Source organism: Haemaphysalis longicornis, unplaced genomic scaffold (genome assembly GCF_048455015.1).
Source record: "Haemaphysalis longicornis isolate Haplotype H1 unplaced genomic scaffold, Haemaphysalis longicornis Haplotype H1 scaffold_9, whole genome shotgun sequence".
In the NCBI taxonomy this organism is placed as follows: domain Eukaryota; kingdom Metazoa; phylum Arthropoda; class Arachnida; order Ixodida; family Ixodidae; genus Haemaphysalis; species Haemaphysalis longicornis.
In genome coordinates this window covers 165,883,923-165,901,582 of record NW_027526460.1, presented here as the reverse complement: position 1 = coordinate 165,901,582, position 17,660 = coordinate 165,883,923, and the positions used below count along the sequence as shown (strand labels likewise).

The 17,660-nt window shown below is 48.5% G+C and overlaps 1 protein-coding gene across 1 annotated transcript in view; it reads right to left on the bottom strand.

Moving 5' to 3' along the window:
* Positions 1-211: 211 nt before the first annotated feature.
* The window catches only part of LOC144152589 (dnaJ homolog subfamily B member 9-like), a 40,612-nt gene continuing 23,163 nt past the window's right edge, over positions 212-17,660 (bottom strand). The window contains exon 4 of the mRNA XM_077683898.1: positions 212-3,701. Coding sequence (XP_077540024.1) covers positions 3,631-3,701 — 71 coding nt within the window. The 3' untranslated portion in view covers positions 212-3,630. The remainder of the gene's footprint in view (positions 3,702-17,660) is intronic.

Genomic DNA, 17,660 nt, shown 5'->3' with positions numbered 1-17,660 from the left:
AACCGGGCTGCAGCCAGGTTTTGCTGCCGGCCGCCTCTGCCTCTCTCTCGTCCCCTCCCTGTGGCAAGAGGAAGCACGCCCACTGGCTGCCCCCGTCCCCTTCTCACCAGCCCTTCGTGCTGTTGATGTGTGCGTTACGGCATGCACCTGTACAAGGCTGGAGCACTGCTTGGCTGCACTCCCACCTTGGTTATCAATGCAGTCAGAAGAGGCCAGAGTAAATAATTTATTCCAATTCGGTGTCAAATGTTTCACAGGGCCAGGTGTGACACATGCTTGCACAATCGCAAGTGGAACAGCACAAAATTCATGTAGTGTGCAACTTCTGAAGTGGCACAAAATATCACGTTAACACAAACGTCTCAAAAGCACCGGATATCGGTCAGCAAAGGGTGCCTACTTTGCGGCAACTCCCACTGCCAGTAAGCTTTGCTTATCACATACCTGCAGAATTGCAAGCAACTGCAGTGATACAACCTCTAAGTTTCAGCACGCTGCCATGCAAATCAACAAGTTTAAAATCTAAGGCTATGTACAACTGCATATGTACAATGAGCATACTGTTACACAAAACCAAGAAGTGCATATAACACTCATGACCATGGCAGCAATACACCTTGAGAAGGTCTTCCTATGCTGCCATCATCATCCTCAGCCTGGCTGTGTCCACTATACTGCTACACAACACCCGAAAACAGCGACATAAATAATAAAAATGCCATGTCTTTTACTCAACGAGAAGTGTAGTACACAAAAGTGAAAACCACATGCTTCTAATAAAAAGAAAGCCACAAAGGCACTGTACAGTAACTTACAGATATCTCTGATGCACAACAAACTTCACAGTAAAGCACAATTATTTGAAAAGACACCCAGGCGTGATGGACGCACTTCTGAAAATGCAGTTTTCCAATCTCACCCTGGACTACACGCAAAACTCTAGCTTACACACTGCCACACTTTAAAAACACAGAAAAGCGCAAAAGCAATTAGCAGCCATCTGCCAAACAATGTAGCATTAGCCCATTTTGGTCATCCTTACTGCTTTCTACTGTTTTTCATGTAGTACGTCATGCAAGGCAAGGCATTCGTGGAAGCAACATAGCGAGCCTTGCATTTACTCCCTAGTCCTAGTTTGTTCTTGTGCAAACATAACCATGATTTGTGGGAGGTCAGATGGCATTAGCCTTACAGGTTTGTGTGAGCAGCATGCAACTTGCGAATAAGAACTGTATTGTACTTGCGTGTTCATCTGTGAGCACTTCGTGCCTTGCTGTACAACCGTGGGCATTCACGAACCAGCGATAAACCTAGTGTGGCATTAAAAAAAAAGCCTTCATTCATTTGGCCGCACAGACTTCCATAGTTCTCCCCAACACCACCACAGAGGCGAATGCTTGCAAGTGTGGTGCGAGCATTTTGTGAGTGGTGCAAGCTTGCTAGTGTGGTGCGAGCTGTGGTGCAAGCATTTTGCGTGTAGCTGGTGATTATCATCCACACACACATTGGTGAGCCTGTATCATCATCAGGAACATTGACAGATATATAGTACACTATAAAAAATTGCGGGAATAAAGACCAAATTCTGGGCTACATGGCTCATTTAAGACTGAAGACCCGATGCACAAAACATGAGGGCCGAGGTGCTATAGCAACGTTCAGCCTCAACTTGTCAGACCCTCCGTCATTGTGCCCAGTCCTCAGGACGTTCCCGACATGAGCGTTTGTCCCATCGTCTTTCTGGTGCCATTGTTCCGGTCACGCTCCCATTTTTTCATGTCCTCGTTCGCTACACAAGCACACCATTTTTGGGCAACATGGCAATGTCTTCAAGGGCAGCTGAACGGACAGGCTGGGGCTCAAGGCCACTCAACGCAACAACGCTGCACCAGTCCCACTAAAACAGAAAAATTGCTTTGGCAAGTGCACTTGGCCCAGTGCCACTTTGGGTCAAACACTACAAGTGGCTACTTGTAGTTCGGGAATGTTTCCCGAACAGCTACTTGCATGCCCAGCTGGCTTTCCCAACAAACCCACAACCCCGGGATTCGTGTGCCTACATACAAGGCCTTTTTTGGTGTCCGTGTGTGCGAGATTCTAATACAGTGAGATAGACGTTCATCCCACCCAGGGTTTTTGAGAACGTTTGCTTGACAATGTGCCCCACTACCTTGAATCCAGACAGGGCTTCATGTCAGCAGTGTCTGCACAAACACGGCTTCCTACCAGCCATGTTATTCTCAGCCCTTTGGGTGAAGTTTGTCATTCCAGTGGATGCGGTTGTCATGCAGTGCCAGCAAAGGTTTTCTCAGACAAATGAAACAACAGCACTTGCTCTGCAACTGATCCTTGGTATTTACAGATTGGTGAAAATGCTATGCAATGTGCGTGGTAGTTCATGCTTTGCCACCATGCTTCCATTTCTTAACTGACACAAAAAATTAAAAAATTGGGGATTTTGTGCTATGAGGCACAGTGCAGTAGAGTGCTCCGGATTAATTTTGACCACCTGGAAATAGTTAACATGCACAGGAACCTCAAGAGGCAGCTGTTCTCATTTTTGCCTCCATCAGAAAAATTGCAGAATCGAACTCGTGACAGTGACACAATGTGCTGATTATTCCTCCCACTGTCTCGATATGCTCAGAAAGAAAACAGTTAAAGGCACGACTTGTAACTGAAGGGACAGGAGGACGACACAAACTACAAAGAGAGAAGAGATCAGACAGGTCTTGAGAACAGAAAATTCGTCAAAACAATCTCTTTCCCCGGTTTATCTTATTTCTAACCTACAAGGTCCAAGAAAAGTACTTGTAAAATACTGAAGCTATATATGAAGCATTTACTGAGACATCAGAGTGATAAGTCCTCTAAATGGCCATTTTTCCCCTTGCTTCTAAAATCTTGTTTTACCTTCTTGGAACCATTTTTTCTGAACCCTGAACTAGACTGTCTACAATGGCTTGAGCTGTACGGGCACTAAGAGCGCACCAACAGTATGCACCAGGTGCGTTCTAGAAGTGCACCATTCTAGACAGGGCGTAACGAGAGAGGCACGTTCTGCCCATGTGCAATGTTGTTAAAAGAGATGCTCCCAAGCTTCCAGTGCAAAAAAAAGCTGCTCACACGAAAATCGCAACTAAAGCAGCCCTTTTAAAAGTGCAAAACATTTCCTCTAGCGTTTCCTAACACATTAAATATGTTACACAACCTACAAAACAACTAAAGAGAAAACTTGCGGTCTGCAAAATAAACTACGCAAAAGCACTTGAGCATACCCATCAATCACAGGCGGGTACTTTGTTGCGCAGAAAAAACAGAGCACCACTTGCCAAGGCTCTAGGGTGATTGAGCGTGCCGAATGACGTGACACGTCCACACGGCCACCGCCTCTGCAACCAGGTTCTGGATGTCTCAAATGCGCATAAATGCATGTTTCGTATTCCCCACTTGCGCTCTATTACAAAGACATGTGAAGTGCTGCCATTCTCAAAGGCCCGCGGACATTGTCAAAATGACAGAATGCGCCACGGTGCTTATATAAAATAGCCATGAGTCCTTTGGGATGTCCAAGGAGGCCCCCGAGCACCGCACAGCAGGGTCGGCTCCGCGCGGGGGTCACGGTGGGCCCTAGGAGCACTGGGTGTACGTCGTCACCATGTTGCCCACCCTCTGCGTAACTGTCTTGCAGTGGCCCTGCCCTGGAAGGACGACAGGAACAAGAAAAAGAAAGTGGATTAGGCCTCATGGTGCCACGGCTCTTCTCACGTCAGTTAAACCACTGCTGAACTCAAACATCACACCCCTTAATTAAATACAGCTTTGTTCAACTTGAAAGAACTAGCTTTTCATAGTTCTTTATCACTCAGCTCTGCCCCGGCCACGAAACATGGTTTTCAACCTTTTGAGGGTGAAATTTTTTTGCCAAATGCGACCCCCTAGGGTTGCGACACTTGTATTAACGTAGCCGTGAACATTTTTCATAATATGTAAGGGCCCAGCTTTGCGGCTTATTGCTCTGTGTGGGTAATGTAGGAATTTGGGCGAGTTTGTGTAGGTTCACCTCATATTACAGATGCAAACACACGGGCAGAGAAGCGGCAAAAAGTCAGAGGCCCTCCTTATGGGTGGTGAATGCGAAAGCAGCAATGCCTGGCTGAAGGCCTCAGACGCCTTGCTTCTGCCTCATGTTCTCAATGGGCTTGGTAATTTGGCCGCTTAAGACACTGTGCTTTGCAATCCACCGTAACGCTTTCAAATGGTTTCGATCCATCTCCTGCTCGCTCCTTCCACAGTGCAGTGGGGAAGTTGACGACGATGGAGACTGCTCTTGATGGCTGTCTGGACCAGAGCTCTTCGATGTAGGCAGTTGCGAAACTCCACATCAAAAAACGGCCCGCACCTGGACCCCCCCTACTTTGGATCGTGCGTACCGTGGCGCCACTGCGGCCGCCACATGCACTATCCAAAAAACAAAATAATTATTCAAACTGACAATTTAAGGTTAAATTTTGTTTTAAAGTGCATAATTCTTTATTTTTGTCCTTTCTTAACTTATTCATTGCTATCTTCACTCCGGTTTTTAGGTGGTGATTGTTTCTGCGTCCGCGCATCTGCCTCGACCAATTAGCGCTTGTGCGGGCACTCCGGCACAACATAGGTCCGAACTGAAGTACCAAATTCGGAGTTATCCTTTGGCCTACAGCTCATTGTATGCCAAAAATAATACAGTAGCCGATCAAGCGGCTCTAAATAATCAGTTTCAGGTGGCATAAAGCCGACGAAGCGACTTATTTTTTTGTGGCCAGAAGACCAAAGAGGACACGCAGCAGACGACAGTACGTAAGCAACGGTTGACCCCATGGTTGCATTTCTGTTTACTACTTTTGCTCCGTATGTATATAAAACACTTGCATAGTTCAACACATTGGGCACCTTTGGCATAACAAATTTACGTTAGCACTCAAATACCATTTTTCGTCCAGGTCGTCGAGCGGCGAAGCAAGTTGTATAGTTTATTTTGTCGCCAAAAGATGGCGCCACTGTAAAACAAGATCCAAAGCAGTGGACCAATCTCAGGGCCACTTTTTGATACATGGGGCCTATAGGGAGTTTTGCAACTCCTGTATCCAGTAACTCTGGTCTGGACGCTCCTGTTGTCTGCTCCGTTCATCTGTGGTGCAGTAACGAAATACTGTTCTATTGGAAAGAACTTAGCTCCATTCCAGCAATGAAAGACTGTATTTCAAGGGGGAAAAATGCAAAAGACATTAGAGAACTTTGAAAGTTCATGCTACAGTGACGTAGTATGGGGCAGCAACTGCACAGCAGCATTCAAGAGAGGAGATCAAACAGAACCATTTTACCAGCGAAAAACAGACAGGGACCTAGAAAGAAGTAGACGGGACACTCACTACAGTCTACGGCCGTTACAACGGACCGTATTAATCTGGAAAAAAACGACCGCTGTAGCCGAAGTATGCAGTATCCGACGGGGTTGGGGGGTGGGGGGGTATGAGCTCTAAAGTGGGTACTTTGACCGATATTGCATATACATAGTACATACACTTTGTTCTTTCTACATGCCTGCAGCACCGCTGCACAGTGTTCGCGCAAGGGCAAAGAATCGCGTTAACACTGTTTCCAAAGCTTAGCACCGGCACTTTGAAAAGGCCTAGCGCATGCGGTCAAGCGTGTACAGACGCATGATAAGCTGAGCAAATAAAGCAAGATTATAACTGGGCGCAATTATTAACCGGCTATAAAACGTCAGCCGTGGCCATCAGAATTAGCTAGGCTTTTTTAAATCCCTTCACGACATGGCAGGTTTTCCCGAAACCGTGTCAAACAAACCGGATCGCTGCCTGACGTTCCCCCACGGCAGCTTCCACATTTTTAGCGATTTTAGTCTGGTCATTGAAACAGCTGTTATGAAATAATCTGATCACGGACAGCTGTGAAATCGAAAGTTAGACCAGTTGGACTTGCGCACGGTTACCGGCAGACTGCACACAATGGATGGGAACCAACCCCCCTACTTGAATCATTTCTTCCCTTTTTCACCAAACGGAATGGGAACTATGCATGCATGGAAATAATAAAGACCAAACTCCACTGAACCCGAGTTTTTTATTACATAAAAAAAAACTGACGAGGGCAGACTCACCTCCGGGTGCACCACTTTGCGTATTTGATAGCGCTGTTTTCAATCTTACCGGAGTCGTGTTTATCGGCAGCGGCCTTGTTCTTGACGCTAGAGCGGACTGTCTGCTTAGACTGGCCTGTAGTTCTGGCGATGTCGGCCTGTTTTTCCCCATGTTCGACAGCGTTAATTACGCTTAATTTATCCGACAGTGAAATCAGCTACCCTACCGCTCATGCCTCTAGTCGCACAAAAAAAAGCCACTGGCACTGGCTTGACTTGGCTGCGCCAACGACCCAGCTGCCAGCAATGTAGCCAGACATAACAGTATTCTTGCCAAACTAAACAAAGAAAAAGCATATCGGGTGCCGGCCCCACGGAAGTCTGCTATAAATATTCAGTCGAAACAACTTTCGCCTAAAATTTTAGTTTGTTGTAGCCGACAGTCTGCTCTAGCCGGGTCCATTATGAATGGAGTGGACTCCATTTAAAATGCATAGGGACCAGACAAATCAACAGAAATGGTCTGTTGTACCCGAAAGTCCGTTGTTGCTGGATCTGCTGTAACGAGCGTAGACTGTAGTGTCCCGTCTACTTCTTTCTAGGTCCCTGTCCGTTTTTCGCTGGTAAAATGGTTCCAAGTCAACACCAACTAGCCCAACTTTCAGCCTTAACTGAGATCAAACGGAGCTAGATTCCCCACCACACTGAATCCTGCCTCAAGGGTAACTCAAGCCGGCGGCCCCCAATCGTGCAAACAGGCTTCTCTCATGTCTTGGAGACCTCTCTGCAAAGTGCCTGGTGAGTCGACACTGCTTCATATGTTTTCTTTAACTCTTTCGTTATCCCGGAATACTGATTGATTTTTCAGTGTCTAACAAAACATTTTTTTTTGTGCTAAACATAGTGGTTAGGCACACATTGATGGGACATAAAATGCAGATGATTCAATGCCCTTTCCAACACCAACCATTTTTAATAATGCTTTCATAAAGAAATGCTGCGGAAAACATTATCAAATTAAAAAATTTTTGTCCAGATGTCGAAGAAAATGAAAAAAAAAAAAAAAAAAGTGTATCACAAACTAAACTTTCGAGTACACATTTTGTAGGTAAACATTTAAAAAACCTGTCCAAGAAAAAAGAAAGTTGCGCAGACCAATTTGTCACATACACAAAAAAAAAGTTGAAGCAGTTCCGCTCAGCGTGAAGGCTGTCGGAAGTGCAGAGCAGCGGTTGGCCGCAGGGGCTGTGGCGCCGTTCTAACACTCTTTGCTACCACGCCTCACGCTCTTCCTGAAACCCTGAAATGGTTCGCTCAGGCTGCTGCAACGCGATATATCGACAGGAGGGATAAATACCGTTCCCCCCACTTCCAAGGCATGTGTTGATGCCACAGGCGATGCCACGATTTTAGCGGCGTTTTGAGTTCATGTGCTGGCAAAATTGCAGGATGTGATCTTTGGGATGCCAGGGATTGGCTGTCTTGATGGGCATTGATGACCGAATGTTTCTCTAAGGCTTTCACACCTGCAGGGCTATTATAAGATTTTTTTCCCTGTAGTTGGTTGGACGGTGGCCCTTTGCTTTGGGAAACAGGTCTGAATGCAATAGAACTAATCTTCAGGTTTCCCTGTGACTATGTGCTTTGCAACAGAGTAAGTGGAACTCACAAACTGAACGTTGGTGTCTACTCTTGCGCAAAAATACAAGCTGCTTATGCCCTTATGCCCACATTGCCTCGAGAGTGAGTGCTGAACTCGTCTTGCGACATCACTCACCTCCCCACCGTCGAGTGAATTCAGCAGCCACGAAGGGCAGAGCATGGGGGACTAACCGGTCCCTCCGGCTCCACACCCCACCCAGAACACTGCTCATGCAGGATGACATGGTAAGCACGTACAGCTAATGCAGCACATCTCTACCTACGCATACATCAAACAGGCATGCATGCAATAAATCTGCAAATGGGCCAAGCACTTTGTTGCAGCTCACAGAGTGCATCACATGTAATGAAGAATGCCACTTTGCACAACATTAGCGTAAAGAGCACACTTCAGCACCAACTGGAAACATGACGACACCATCATGAAACTAGCAACTACTGGGAGTGGACTGACCAAGATTTATGCCAACAACAGCTGCCAAACCTTCACTCATTCCCTGCTGAAACTTGCTCCCTGCATCCTGCTGTGCAGTTGATTATGAGGTTTCTTTCCCATTTTATTCCCATTCCCAATGGGTAAAAACCAGGGTGTCGAACCGGAGCCGAACAAAACCGAAAACCGGAATTGAACCGGTATTTTTGCCAGAACTGAACCCGAACCGTTATTTTTTTAGCACACTGAACCCGAACCGGAACTGAACCGAAAAAAGAAATAACGGTTACCGGTTCATGCCAAAACGGTTTGACGCTCCGTTGATGATATTCAGTCAATGCAATTCAGGCCTTTTTTTCTTTCACGTACCATCAACTTCGTACCCGCTCACGAACATTCCCCTCCAGACAATTCAACATTATCATGCTCTAAGTAACAACAGGGGAAATGAATGAGCACCAATGTAGCAATGGTCTGTTGCTGCTGGAAGCGCGAGCGTAGCGCAAGCTGACCAAACGAAATGTCATTCTCGGCAGCTTGCACGGGATATAAAACGTCTTTGCCCTTCCCTAGCTGCGACTTTATTGGAGCAATCAGGCTGCAGGAGTGCTCCACTGTGCAACAGCAAAAGCCCACAACAGATGTGTGCAAACTTTCTGCATTTCATAGTTCGTTTAGAAGGTCCGACCCCTTCAAATTGTTAATACTTGACAAGTGTGACTGCAGGAGCTGCTGAGTGGCTAAGCCGTTTGCTGCTTACCACAATTGGCCTCAATCTCCCTTCCCCATGACCGTTTTTCTGGAGTAGATGGAAATCGAGAACGTCCGTGTATCGAGTTTTCGATCCAAGTTTAATATCACCAGCTGGTTAAAATAAGTCTGCCACAGGGTGGCCAATTGGGCGAGTTGGATCGCATTCGTGGTGGTCAGCGCGAACGAAAACAATACACAGAGAAGAGAAGAGAACAATACACAGCGCCTGTGTCGTCTATTCTCTTCTCTGTGTACTGTTTTCGTTCGCGCTGACCACCATGAATAAGTCTGCCAGCCTGCAACATAAGCTGCGCCTCAGAGCAGAGATATAGCACGGGGCATGAAATGCGCCAGTTTTTTAAAAAATGTGTTTACACAGAAAACAACAAAAAAGAAAAGGCGAATCACGCCTTTATTATGTATTACGGAAAAATTAAGTAAAATGGAATAAGTAAAAAAAAAGCACCAAAACGTGGATACGGCTCTCTACTTTTCTTTGCCCTGCCTTTCACAACCAAACGTGCCATCAGTGTGAAGAAAGTGAGGTCCGTGGTCAGTTTTTGAGGACAGTACAGTGGACAAGTTCCGTTTTTTACAGATACAAATGTCATGAAAAACTGTTAAGGTGCACACTTAATCCCTTGGCAAGGAACTGCAGCCCTCGACCTTGTCTTGGGAGCAGAAACAGTAATGAAGCAGATGACACGTGCAGAAAGGCAGGCTGGTACCTTGCACTGCCCCATTCGCCGAGCGATCATCTTTTCTGCTTGTTCTGCAGTTTTGTCTCTTTCAGATCGGTTTTCTTTCGAAGGTGCACTTGTACTCACTGCCCAACTTGCTACATTACTTCTACTGATACTTGTTCTGACATATGACATAATATTGTTACGAAGCAGAAGCACGCAAATGCAGTGTATTGATTGAAATTACAATGCTTAGCAATGCCAGCACGAAAGTACAGAGACCGGTAGCTGGAAGCCTTTCTTCCTCTTCTAAAGTTCAGCCCAAACGGCACATAGCCGTAGCTACCTTCATCGTCTTCTTCCAACTGTTCCGTGACACAACCCCCCCGGCGGGAAGACGCCGCCACGGCGTCTGGGGACATAACTTCTAGGTGTTGGGGTGGTAAGGCTTGAGCCGGGCCACGTGAACAAGGTCCGTGTGAGGCTGGGCAGAGGAAGACGGGTACGGCGTGATTTCGTACGTGACGTCGGTGACGCGGCGCAACACGGGATAAGGGCCGGTGTAAGGAGAAAGTAGTTTGGTCGAAAGTCCTACATGACGCTGGGGTGACCACAGTATCACCAATGAACCTGGATGGAACTGGACATCGACGTGGTGGCGATCATAGAGGGGACTTCTGGAATGCTTGTGACGAAGTGAGGCATGTGCGAGCGATCTGACGAGCGAGATCAGCCTGTGCGATGGCGTCACTGACGTACTGACTAGGAGGAGTTGAGGCAGGCGAGACAAGGGTATCCAAGGGTAAAGCGGGTTCCCTGCCGAAGAGCAAGTAGACAGGGGAGTAACCAGCTGTTTCATGGCGGGAGGAATTGTAGGCGAAGGTTACAAATGGCAAGGCGGCATCCCATTCCCGGTGGTCGGGGGAAATGTACATAGAAAGCATGTTGAGCAGCGTGCGGTTTAGTCGCTCCGTGAGGCCGTTCGTTTGAGGGTGGTAAGCGGTAGTCAATTTATGCTTAGTGGAACAGGAATGAAGAATGTCAGCAATGACTTTAGAGAGGAAATTGCGGCCCCGATCGGTCAAGAGCTGTCGAGGTGCTCCATGATGCAGGATGACGTCGTAAAGGAAGAAGTCAGCGACGTCAGTTGCGCAGCTAGTGGGTAGACCCCATGTTATGGCGTAGCGTGTTGCATAATCTGTTGCAACGGCAACCCACTTATTGCCAGAAGTGGATGCAGGAAAAGGCCCCAGGAGGTCGAGACCGACGCGGGCGAAGGGTTCGTGAGGGTTAGGAAGGGGCTGAAGGAGTCCAACAGGCAATTTGCAGGGAACCTTTCGCCGTTGACACTGGTCACAAGCTTGAACATACTTCTTGACCGAACGGTACAAGCCAGGCCAAAAGAAACGGCGGCGTGCGCGAGTGTATGTGCGCGTAACGCCAAGGTGACCAGAAAGTGGATGGTCATGAAGTTGTTCAAGGACGGTGGAGCGCAAGTGAGGGGGTATGACAGGCAACAGTTCTGGGCCATCATTTTGAAAGTTCTGATGGTATAAGACGCCGTCCTGCAGTACGTAATTCCGGGAGGTTCGATCAGGGCAATTTGTACAGAGGCGATCGATTATTGATCGGAGGAAGGGGTCCCGGTATTGTTCCGCACCGATTTGCAGCAGTGCGGAGATGGAAAAAATACAGGCCTCTGTGTCAGTCCAGGCTACGTCTGGAGGATCCACGGGGTAACGCGATAAACAGTCGGCATCACGGTGCAACCGTCCCGATTTGTACACGACTGAAAACAAGTATTCTTGCAAACGCAAAGCCCAGCGGCCAAGGCGGCCCGTAGGATCTTTTAGTGATTGCAGCCAGCACAGGGCGTGATGATCCGTGACCACAGAAAACAGACGGCCAAAGAGATATGGGCGGAACTTCGCCACTGCCCACACGAGAGCGAGACACTCGCGTTCGGTTATGGAATAGTTGCGCTCGGCGACCGAAAGGAGGTGGCTGGCGTACGCGATCACGCGGACTTCGCCAGACTGGTGCTGCACTAAGACCGCTCCTATGCCGTGACCGCTGGCGTCAGTGCGTAGTTCGGTTGGAGCAGAAATATCAAAGTGGGCTAGAATAGGAGTGGTAGTAAGCCTATCAATAAGCATGGAAAAGGCCTCAGCTTGTGCAGATTCCCACGTGAATGGAACGTCTTTCTTGAGGAGGTCGGTTAAAGGCCTGGCAATATGGGCGAAATTTTGTATGAAGCAGCGGAAGTAGGAGCATAGCCCAAGAAAGCTTCTGACGTCTTTTGCGGTGTGTGGTTGGGGAAAGTTTTTGACTGCGTGTATTTTGGCTGGATCGGGCTGCACGCCGCGGGCATCCACGACGTGACCAAGAATTTGAAGTTGACGTTGGGCGAATCGGCATTTGGATGAATTCAATTGAAGACCTGCGTGACGGAAAACAGACAGGACCGTGGATAAACGTTCTAAATGCGTTTCAAAGGTCGGAGAGAAAACGATGACGTCATCGAGGTAGCACAAGCAGGTGGTCCATTTGAGGCCGTGAAGGAGAGCGTCCATCATTCTTTCGAATGTGGCAGGCGCGTTACATAGGCCGAAAGGCATTACCTTAAATTGGTAGAGACCATCCAGTGTAATAAAGGCGGTTTTCTCTCGGTCCATTTCATCCACGGCGATTTGCCAATAACCGGAACGTAGGTCGATGGAAGAAAAATAGTTTGCTCCGTGGAGGCAATCAAGGGTGTCGTCAATTCGGGGAAGAGGGTACACGTCCTTTTTCGTTATGTGGTTCAGGTGACAGTAATCGACGCAAAATCTCCACGTGTTGTCCTTCTTTTTAACCAGTACAACCGGTGACGCCCAAGGGCTGCAAGAGGACTCGATGATGTCCTTAGCGAGCATTTTGTCGACTTCGTCTTGTATAATGCGACGTTCAGTTGCGGATACGCGGTATGGCCTGCGGTGGATCGGGCGGGCGTAACCCGTGTGAATACGGTGCTTGACCACACTTGTCTGGCCGAGAGGGCGAGTGCCAAAGTCAAAAATGTCGCTGTAAGAGTGCAGGAGGTGATAAAGGGCTGCAGTATTCTCGTGCAAGAGATCAGGTGCCATCATTGTTCTGAATGCATTTTTCGGTGAAGGGGAGGTGCAGGAACCGGCAGCGGATGCCGGCGAGGCAGAAGGAAGGGTCAAGAGGTTGCACTGGTCCAATGGGTGAGCCGTCGCGATGGTCATGCCACCAGGAATAATTTGCGGACTAGCGCCAAAATTAAGCAAAGGGAGAGTAGTGCGGTTGTTGCAAACACGCACCACGGTGTGCGGAAGGGCCACGTCTCGGCTGAGTAGAGCGTCAATTTGTGGGGCAAGGAAGTAGTCACCGTCGCGAACAGGAGGCGATGTAGAAAGCAGGACATTAGTAGCAGCTCGCGGGGTGAGACGAATGAACTCCGTCGAATGTAAGCGACATTGCACTTCCTCGGGCACACTTTCGGGGCAAGGTAGGTCAAAGCTGATGGCGCCTTCCGAACAGTCGATAAGCGCAGAATATTCAGAAAGAAAATCAAGGCCCAGAATGAGGTCATGGGGGCAGTGGGGCAAAACAGTAAACAAAGCGGGGACTGGGTGATCGGCGATGGTGACGCGGGCTGTACACATACCGACAACGGTAGGGGAAGTTCCATCAGCAATACGAAGAACACGGGATGGGGCAGGAGTGAGCACTTTCTTGAGGCGGCTGCAAAGGTTCGCACTTATCACAGATATGTTCACACCCGTGTCAATTAGCGCCTGGACAGGAACTCCATCAACAAGGACATCAAGAAGACTGCAAGGTGCAGGTAAAGCGGGCAGAGGATTTTCGGTCGGGATCGTCGATGCAGCATCACCTCTGAGAGCTGCATGATCTAGTTTTCCGGGAAGAGGCGGCCGGGGCGGGGCGGCGACATCGGACGGCGAGCTTCGGGGGACAGGGACTGGCGACGATGAGGCGAGGACGAACGGCTAAGTCTGGTGAATGAAGCAGGGGTGTCGGCACTGTTGGTATCACGATCGGGTGAAAATCGTCGGGGAGCATTCTCAGGTCGCCGGGAAGTGTAGTACGAAGTACGGACAGCATCGTAAGGGCGATTGCGGCAGTAATGGGAGACGTGTCCGATACGATGGAAACAAAAGCAAATCGGACGGTCGTCAGGGGTCCGCCAGGCAGCCGGATTGCGGAAACGACGAGGCGTGGTATGATAGATGGGTGCGGGGCTTTGCAGAACCGGGTAGAACCGGGCAGAACCGGGCAGAACCGGGTAGGCGCAAACCGGGCGAAGGCCCAAGTTGTCAAGTTCTTGGCGGACGACAGCTTGAATAGCAGAAATGGATGGACTGTCGCCGCTGGGTGTTGTGAGCGGGGCTGGCGACATGGCCTCAATTTCTCTACGAATTATTCTGGTGAGCGTCTCAGGTGGTGCAGGTGGGGCGACGTCGTGTGGGCGAAGCAGCACGTCGTCGCAGGACGAAGTAGCGGCCGTATTCGGAAGGCGGACGAAGTTTTTGGCAATACGGCAGCTTTTGGTTTGCTCCAAGCGTCGGCACTCTGCAATGATGTCATCCACGTTTGAGCTGTTCTTGAAAACTAGTAAATTGAAAGCGTCGTCCGCAATGCCTTTTAAGATGTGCCCAACCTTTTCTTCCTCAGGCATTGCCCGGTCAACCTTGACACACAGAGCAAGTACATCGTGAATATATGCACTGTACGATTCGGTTGAACTCTGGACACGAGACGCGAGGTCGTTCTTGGTGGCAAGCTGATGGTGAGGAGCGTTTCCAAACGCTGCCCGTAGCTTCTCCTTGAAGACGTCCCAGCTGGTCAATGTCTCTTCGTTGGTGTCGTACCATGTCAGTGCTGTGCCTTTCAGGCAACACGCAGCATTGGCCAACATTACTGTGGGATCCCACCTGTTAAGTCGGCTGACCCACTCGAACATACGGATCCACTCATCAGCGTCGACTCCATCGTTGCCGGTAAACATTCCAGGTTCTCGAGGGTGAGACACGATGATGGGGGGGAATCGCAGCGCCTGAAGGAGGGTCGGTGCTGTTAGGCATCCTGGATGGCGGAATTTGACGACCGCTTCGGAGTTCCGTGGTAAATGGGAAAAGCCCGCAACCTCCACCAAGATGTTACGAGGCAGAAGCACGCAAATGCAGTGTATTGATTGAAATTACAATGCTTAGCAATGCCAGCGGGAAAGTACAGAGACCAGTAGCTGGAAGCCCTTCTTCCTCTTCTAAAGTTCAGCCCAAACGGCACATAGCCGTAGCTACCCTCATCGTCTTCTTCCAACTGTTCCGTGACAATATGACATAATAATATGACAAAATATGACATAATAGAGTTTGAATGCCAACCAGTAATCTTTATCTCATTCAAAAAGAAAACATAACAGAGTGGTAGTAAAATTAATAGTGAATGAAATATAAAAAAAAAATGGTAAAACCGCACTGCCACATTCCCAGCTCGCACTCAATGCCTCAGTGCTGTATTTCACTGCTTCAAAGAGTTTATTTTGGTTTGGATGAGGGACACCTGCATCTTAAACACCGTCATGTTAGGTGCCCTTAAATGCCGCCATACTTCTAGCATCAAAGCGCTGCACAGGATGAGCGGGAAGAGTTTATTTGGAATTCACATTGGAAATCCGAAACATCCCAACTACATCCCGCTATGGCGACTCCATGCAAAGTTCTTTTGGCACGCAGCTAAGCTCCAGAGCCAAAACATGTTCTGTCTTTCTACGCAGCAGAATATAGCGCTGGCTTGCAGTTGAAAGTAATTCTTAAAACAGGGCACAATGTCTATATTCGATACTTAACGTATTTTGAATAAACACAGCTGCAAACTTTTAAAGTTGAAAATTAAGAGAAATGTGCGTTTTTCTATTGCCCCAGATTCACAACTCAAAGATTCGTGACATGTGTCAACTAACTAGAAACCAAAGTCGAGGGTGCCAGGTGTTCCAGCACAGGACTGAAAGCTATCACTGCCCCTGCGCCTGTGGACTCCCTTACGCTGCCCCAACAAGCTATCGCAACGCACGTTTTCTTCCGCCTTTCAGGAGCCTGGGAAACACGCCAGAACACAAGGGGAGCGTACAGGGGGTCGGGAGGCGGGGAAGGGGCTGGGGGCAGCGACTTGCAAGCTGTATGAAACTAGTTCTCATTGGAACCAGAGACTTCAGACGGCGCTGTCCACTTTTGACTTGCTGTTACTTGAGCCAGCATTAGCGTGAACTTCGCTTCCTTTATAAGTACAGCTAATTTTCCCTGATAGGAGCACAAATTCCCCGAGGTTTTTGAGACTATTCAAAATCCCCGAGAATTCCAGGTTTTCCCTGTTTTCCAGGTTGGTAGACACCCCGACCCACTGGCCACTGGCTCCGCAGAGAAGCACAGCCGTTGGTGCTGCCCGGTGGCCTCCTGCTTGCATTTCCTAACACACAATAGGGGAAGAAACCCCCAACAGAGGGTCCATGCACATGCTGGCAGTTTGCTCAAATTTTTCCCAGTTGGATCCTTGGCCCCGCGCTAATTTTAAGTGGCTGCTCCATTTCTCCAATTTTTGTCTCCAACATTAACGAAAGGGTAGCGCCATTGCACACTGCTCTGTCACGCCATGCGAGGGGCCTGTTGGTCCCACTGGAGGTGAGATGGTGACCAAAAAGGGCATGGGACGGGACACTCGAGCAAGCTGCAAAGGGGTGGGCAAAACGCCTCGCAGTTGGGCCTCTCCAATGACGCGGAGGGCATTCAGCCACTGCATACGCCTCGGCTCATGATTCAGCAGCAGGCAGTTTGACACTTGTTCACCCTGCACGGTGCTGGCCAGCTAATTCGACCCACTCTGTGGCCGGGCAATGTGGCAGAAGCGGGGTACACTGATTACCGAGGTGTCGAGAATGTGGGGCCAACGATAACATCAGACGCCAGGCATTTCATTGCAGAAAATCGAGGCTGAAAATGATGGGGACAACTTTCTAAAAAACCACAAGAACAATATAAAGTGGAACCCCGTTCATACTTTTTTCAGTGGGCCAGGAAAACGAAACGCAACCAGGAAAGTGCAGCAGTGAGGAAACCTTCGAAAATAAACGAAAACAATGTAGTTTCGACTAGCAACCATGTATTTCTGCAATTCTTGACTTAGGAACCTTAAAAAACCCAAGAATGTAGGATTTCCGCCTTTTGCGATCACTGGAAAACACCACGTGTGGCTATGCAAGGCCCCTAGCGATGTCAACTCTCTTCTGCACTGGCTGCTTGTCTGCTGCGTTTAGTGCCTCAAGCTTTTCCTGAAAGGAAAGCGCCTCCCCTTTTCGCGACACCATCAAGGCACGACAAAGTTCACGGTTGCAAGTTCAGCGCTGTTCTCAAACCTTGAAGCGCTCGATGACGACGAGAGCGCATGCTATTCTTGCGGTGGTGCTTTTATGGCAAACACGCACTGCCGCCATTCCGAAGTGAAACTTCCATTGCAAGTGCAGTGACGATGGTGATAGCATAGACTAACACAGGGCCATATATTGGTGATGAATCGCACTCACGTGCAGCTTCATGCAGTCAGTTCCGTAGCCAAGCCTGGCCAAGGCTCGTCAAACGGCTGATTTGGTTATAGCACGTGTTAAACCAATTCATAAAAAAGGTGACCCTTTATAGTTTGAGAATTACCGCCCCATTTCTATTACAAGCAGTTGTTGCAGACTTCTTGAGCACGTTATTGCTAATTACGTCTATGAATTTATCAGTGAACACAATGTGCTATCAAAGCATCAGCATGTCTTCAGAAGGGGGTTATCTACTCTTACCCAGTCAGTTACAACTGTACATGAATTTTCACGTGTACTTGATGTTTCTGGGTAAACTGATGTACTGTTTTTAGATCTTTGTAAAGCCTTTGATAAAGTGGCACACAGGAAGTTGCTTAG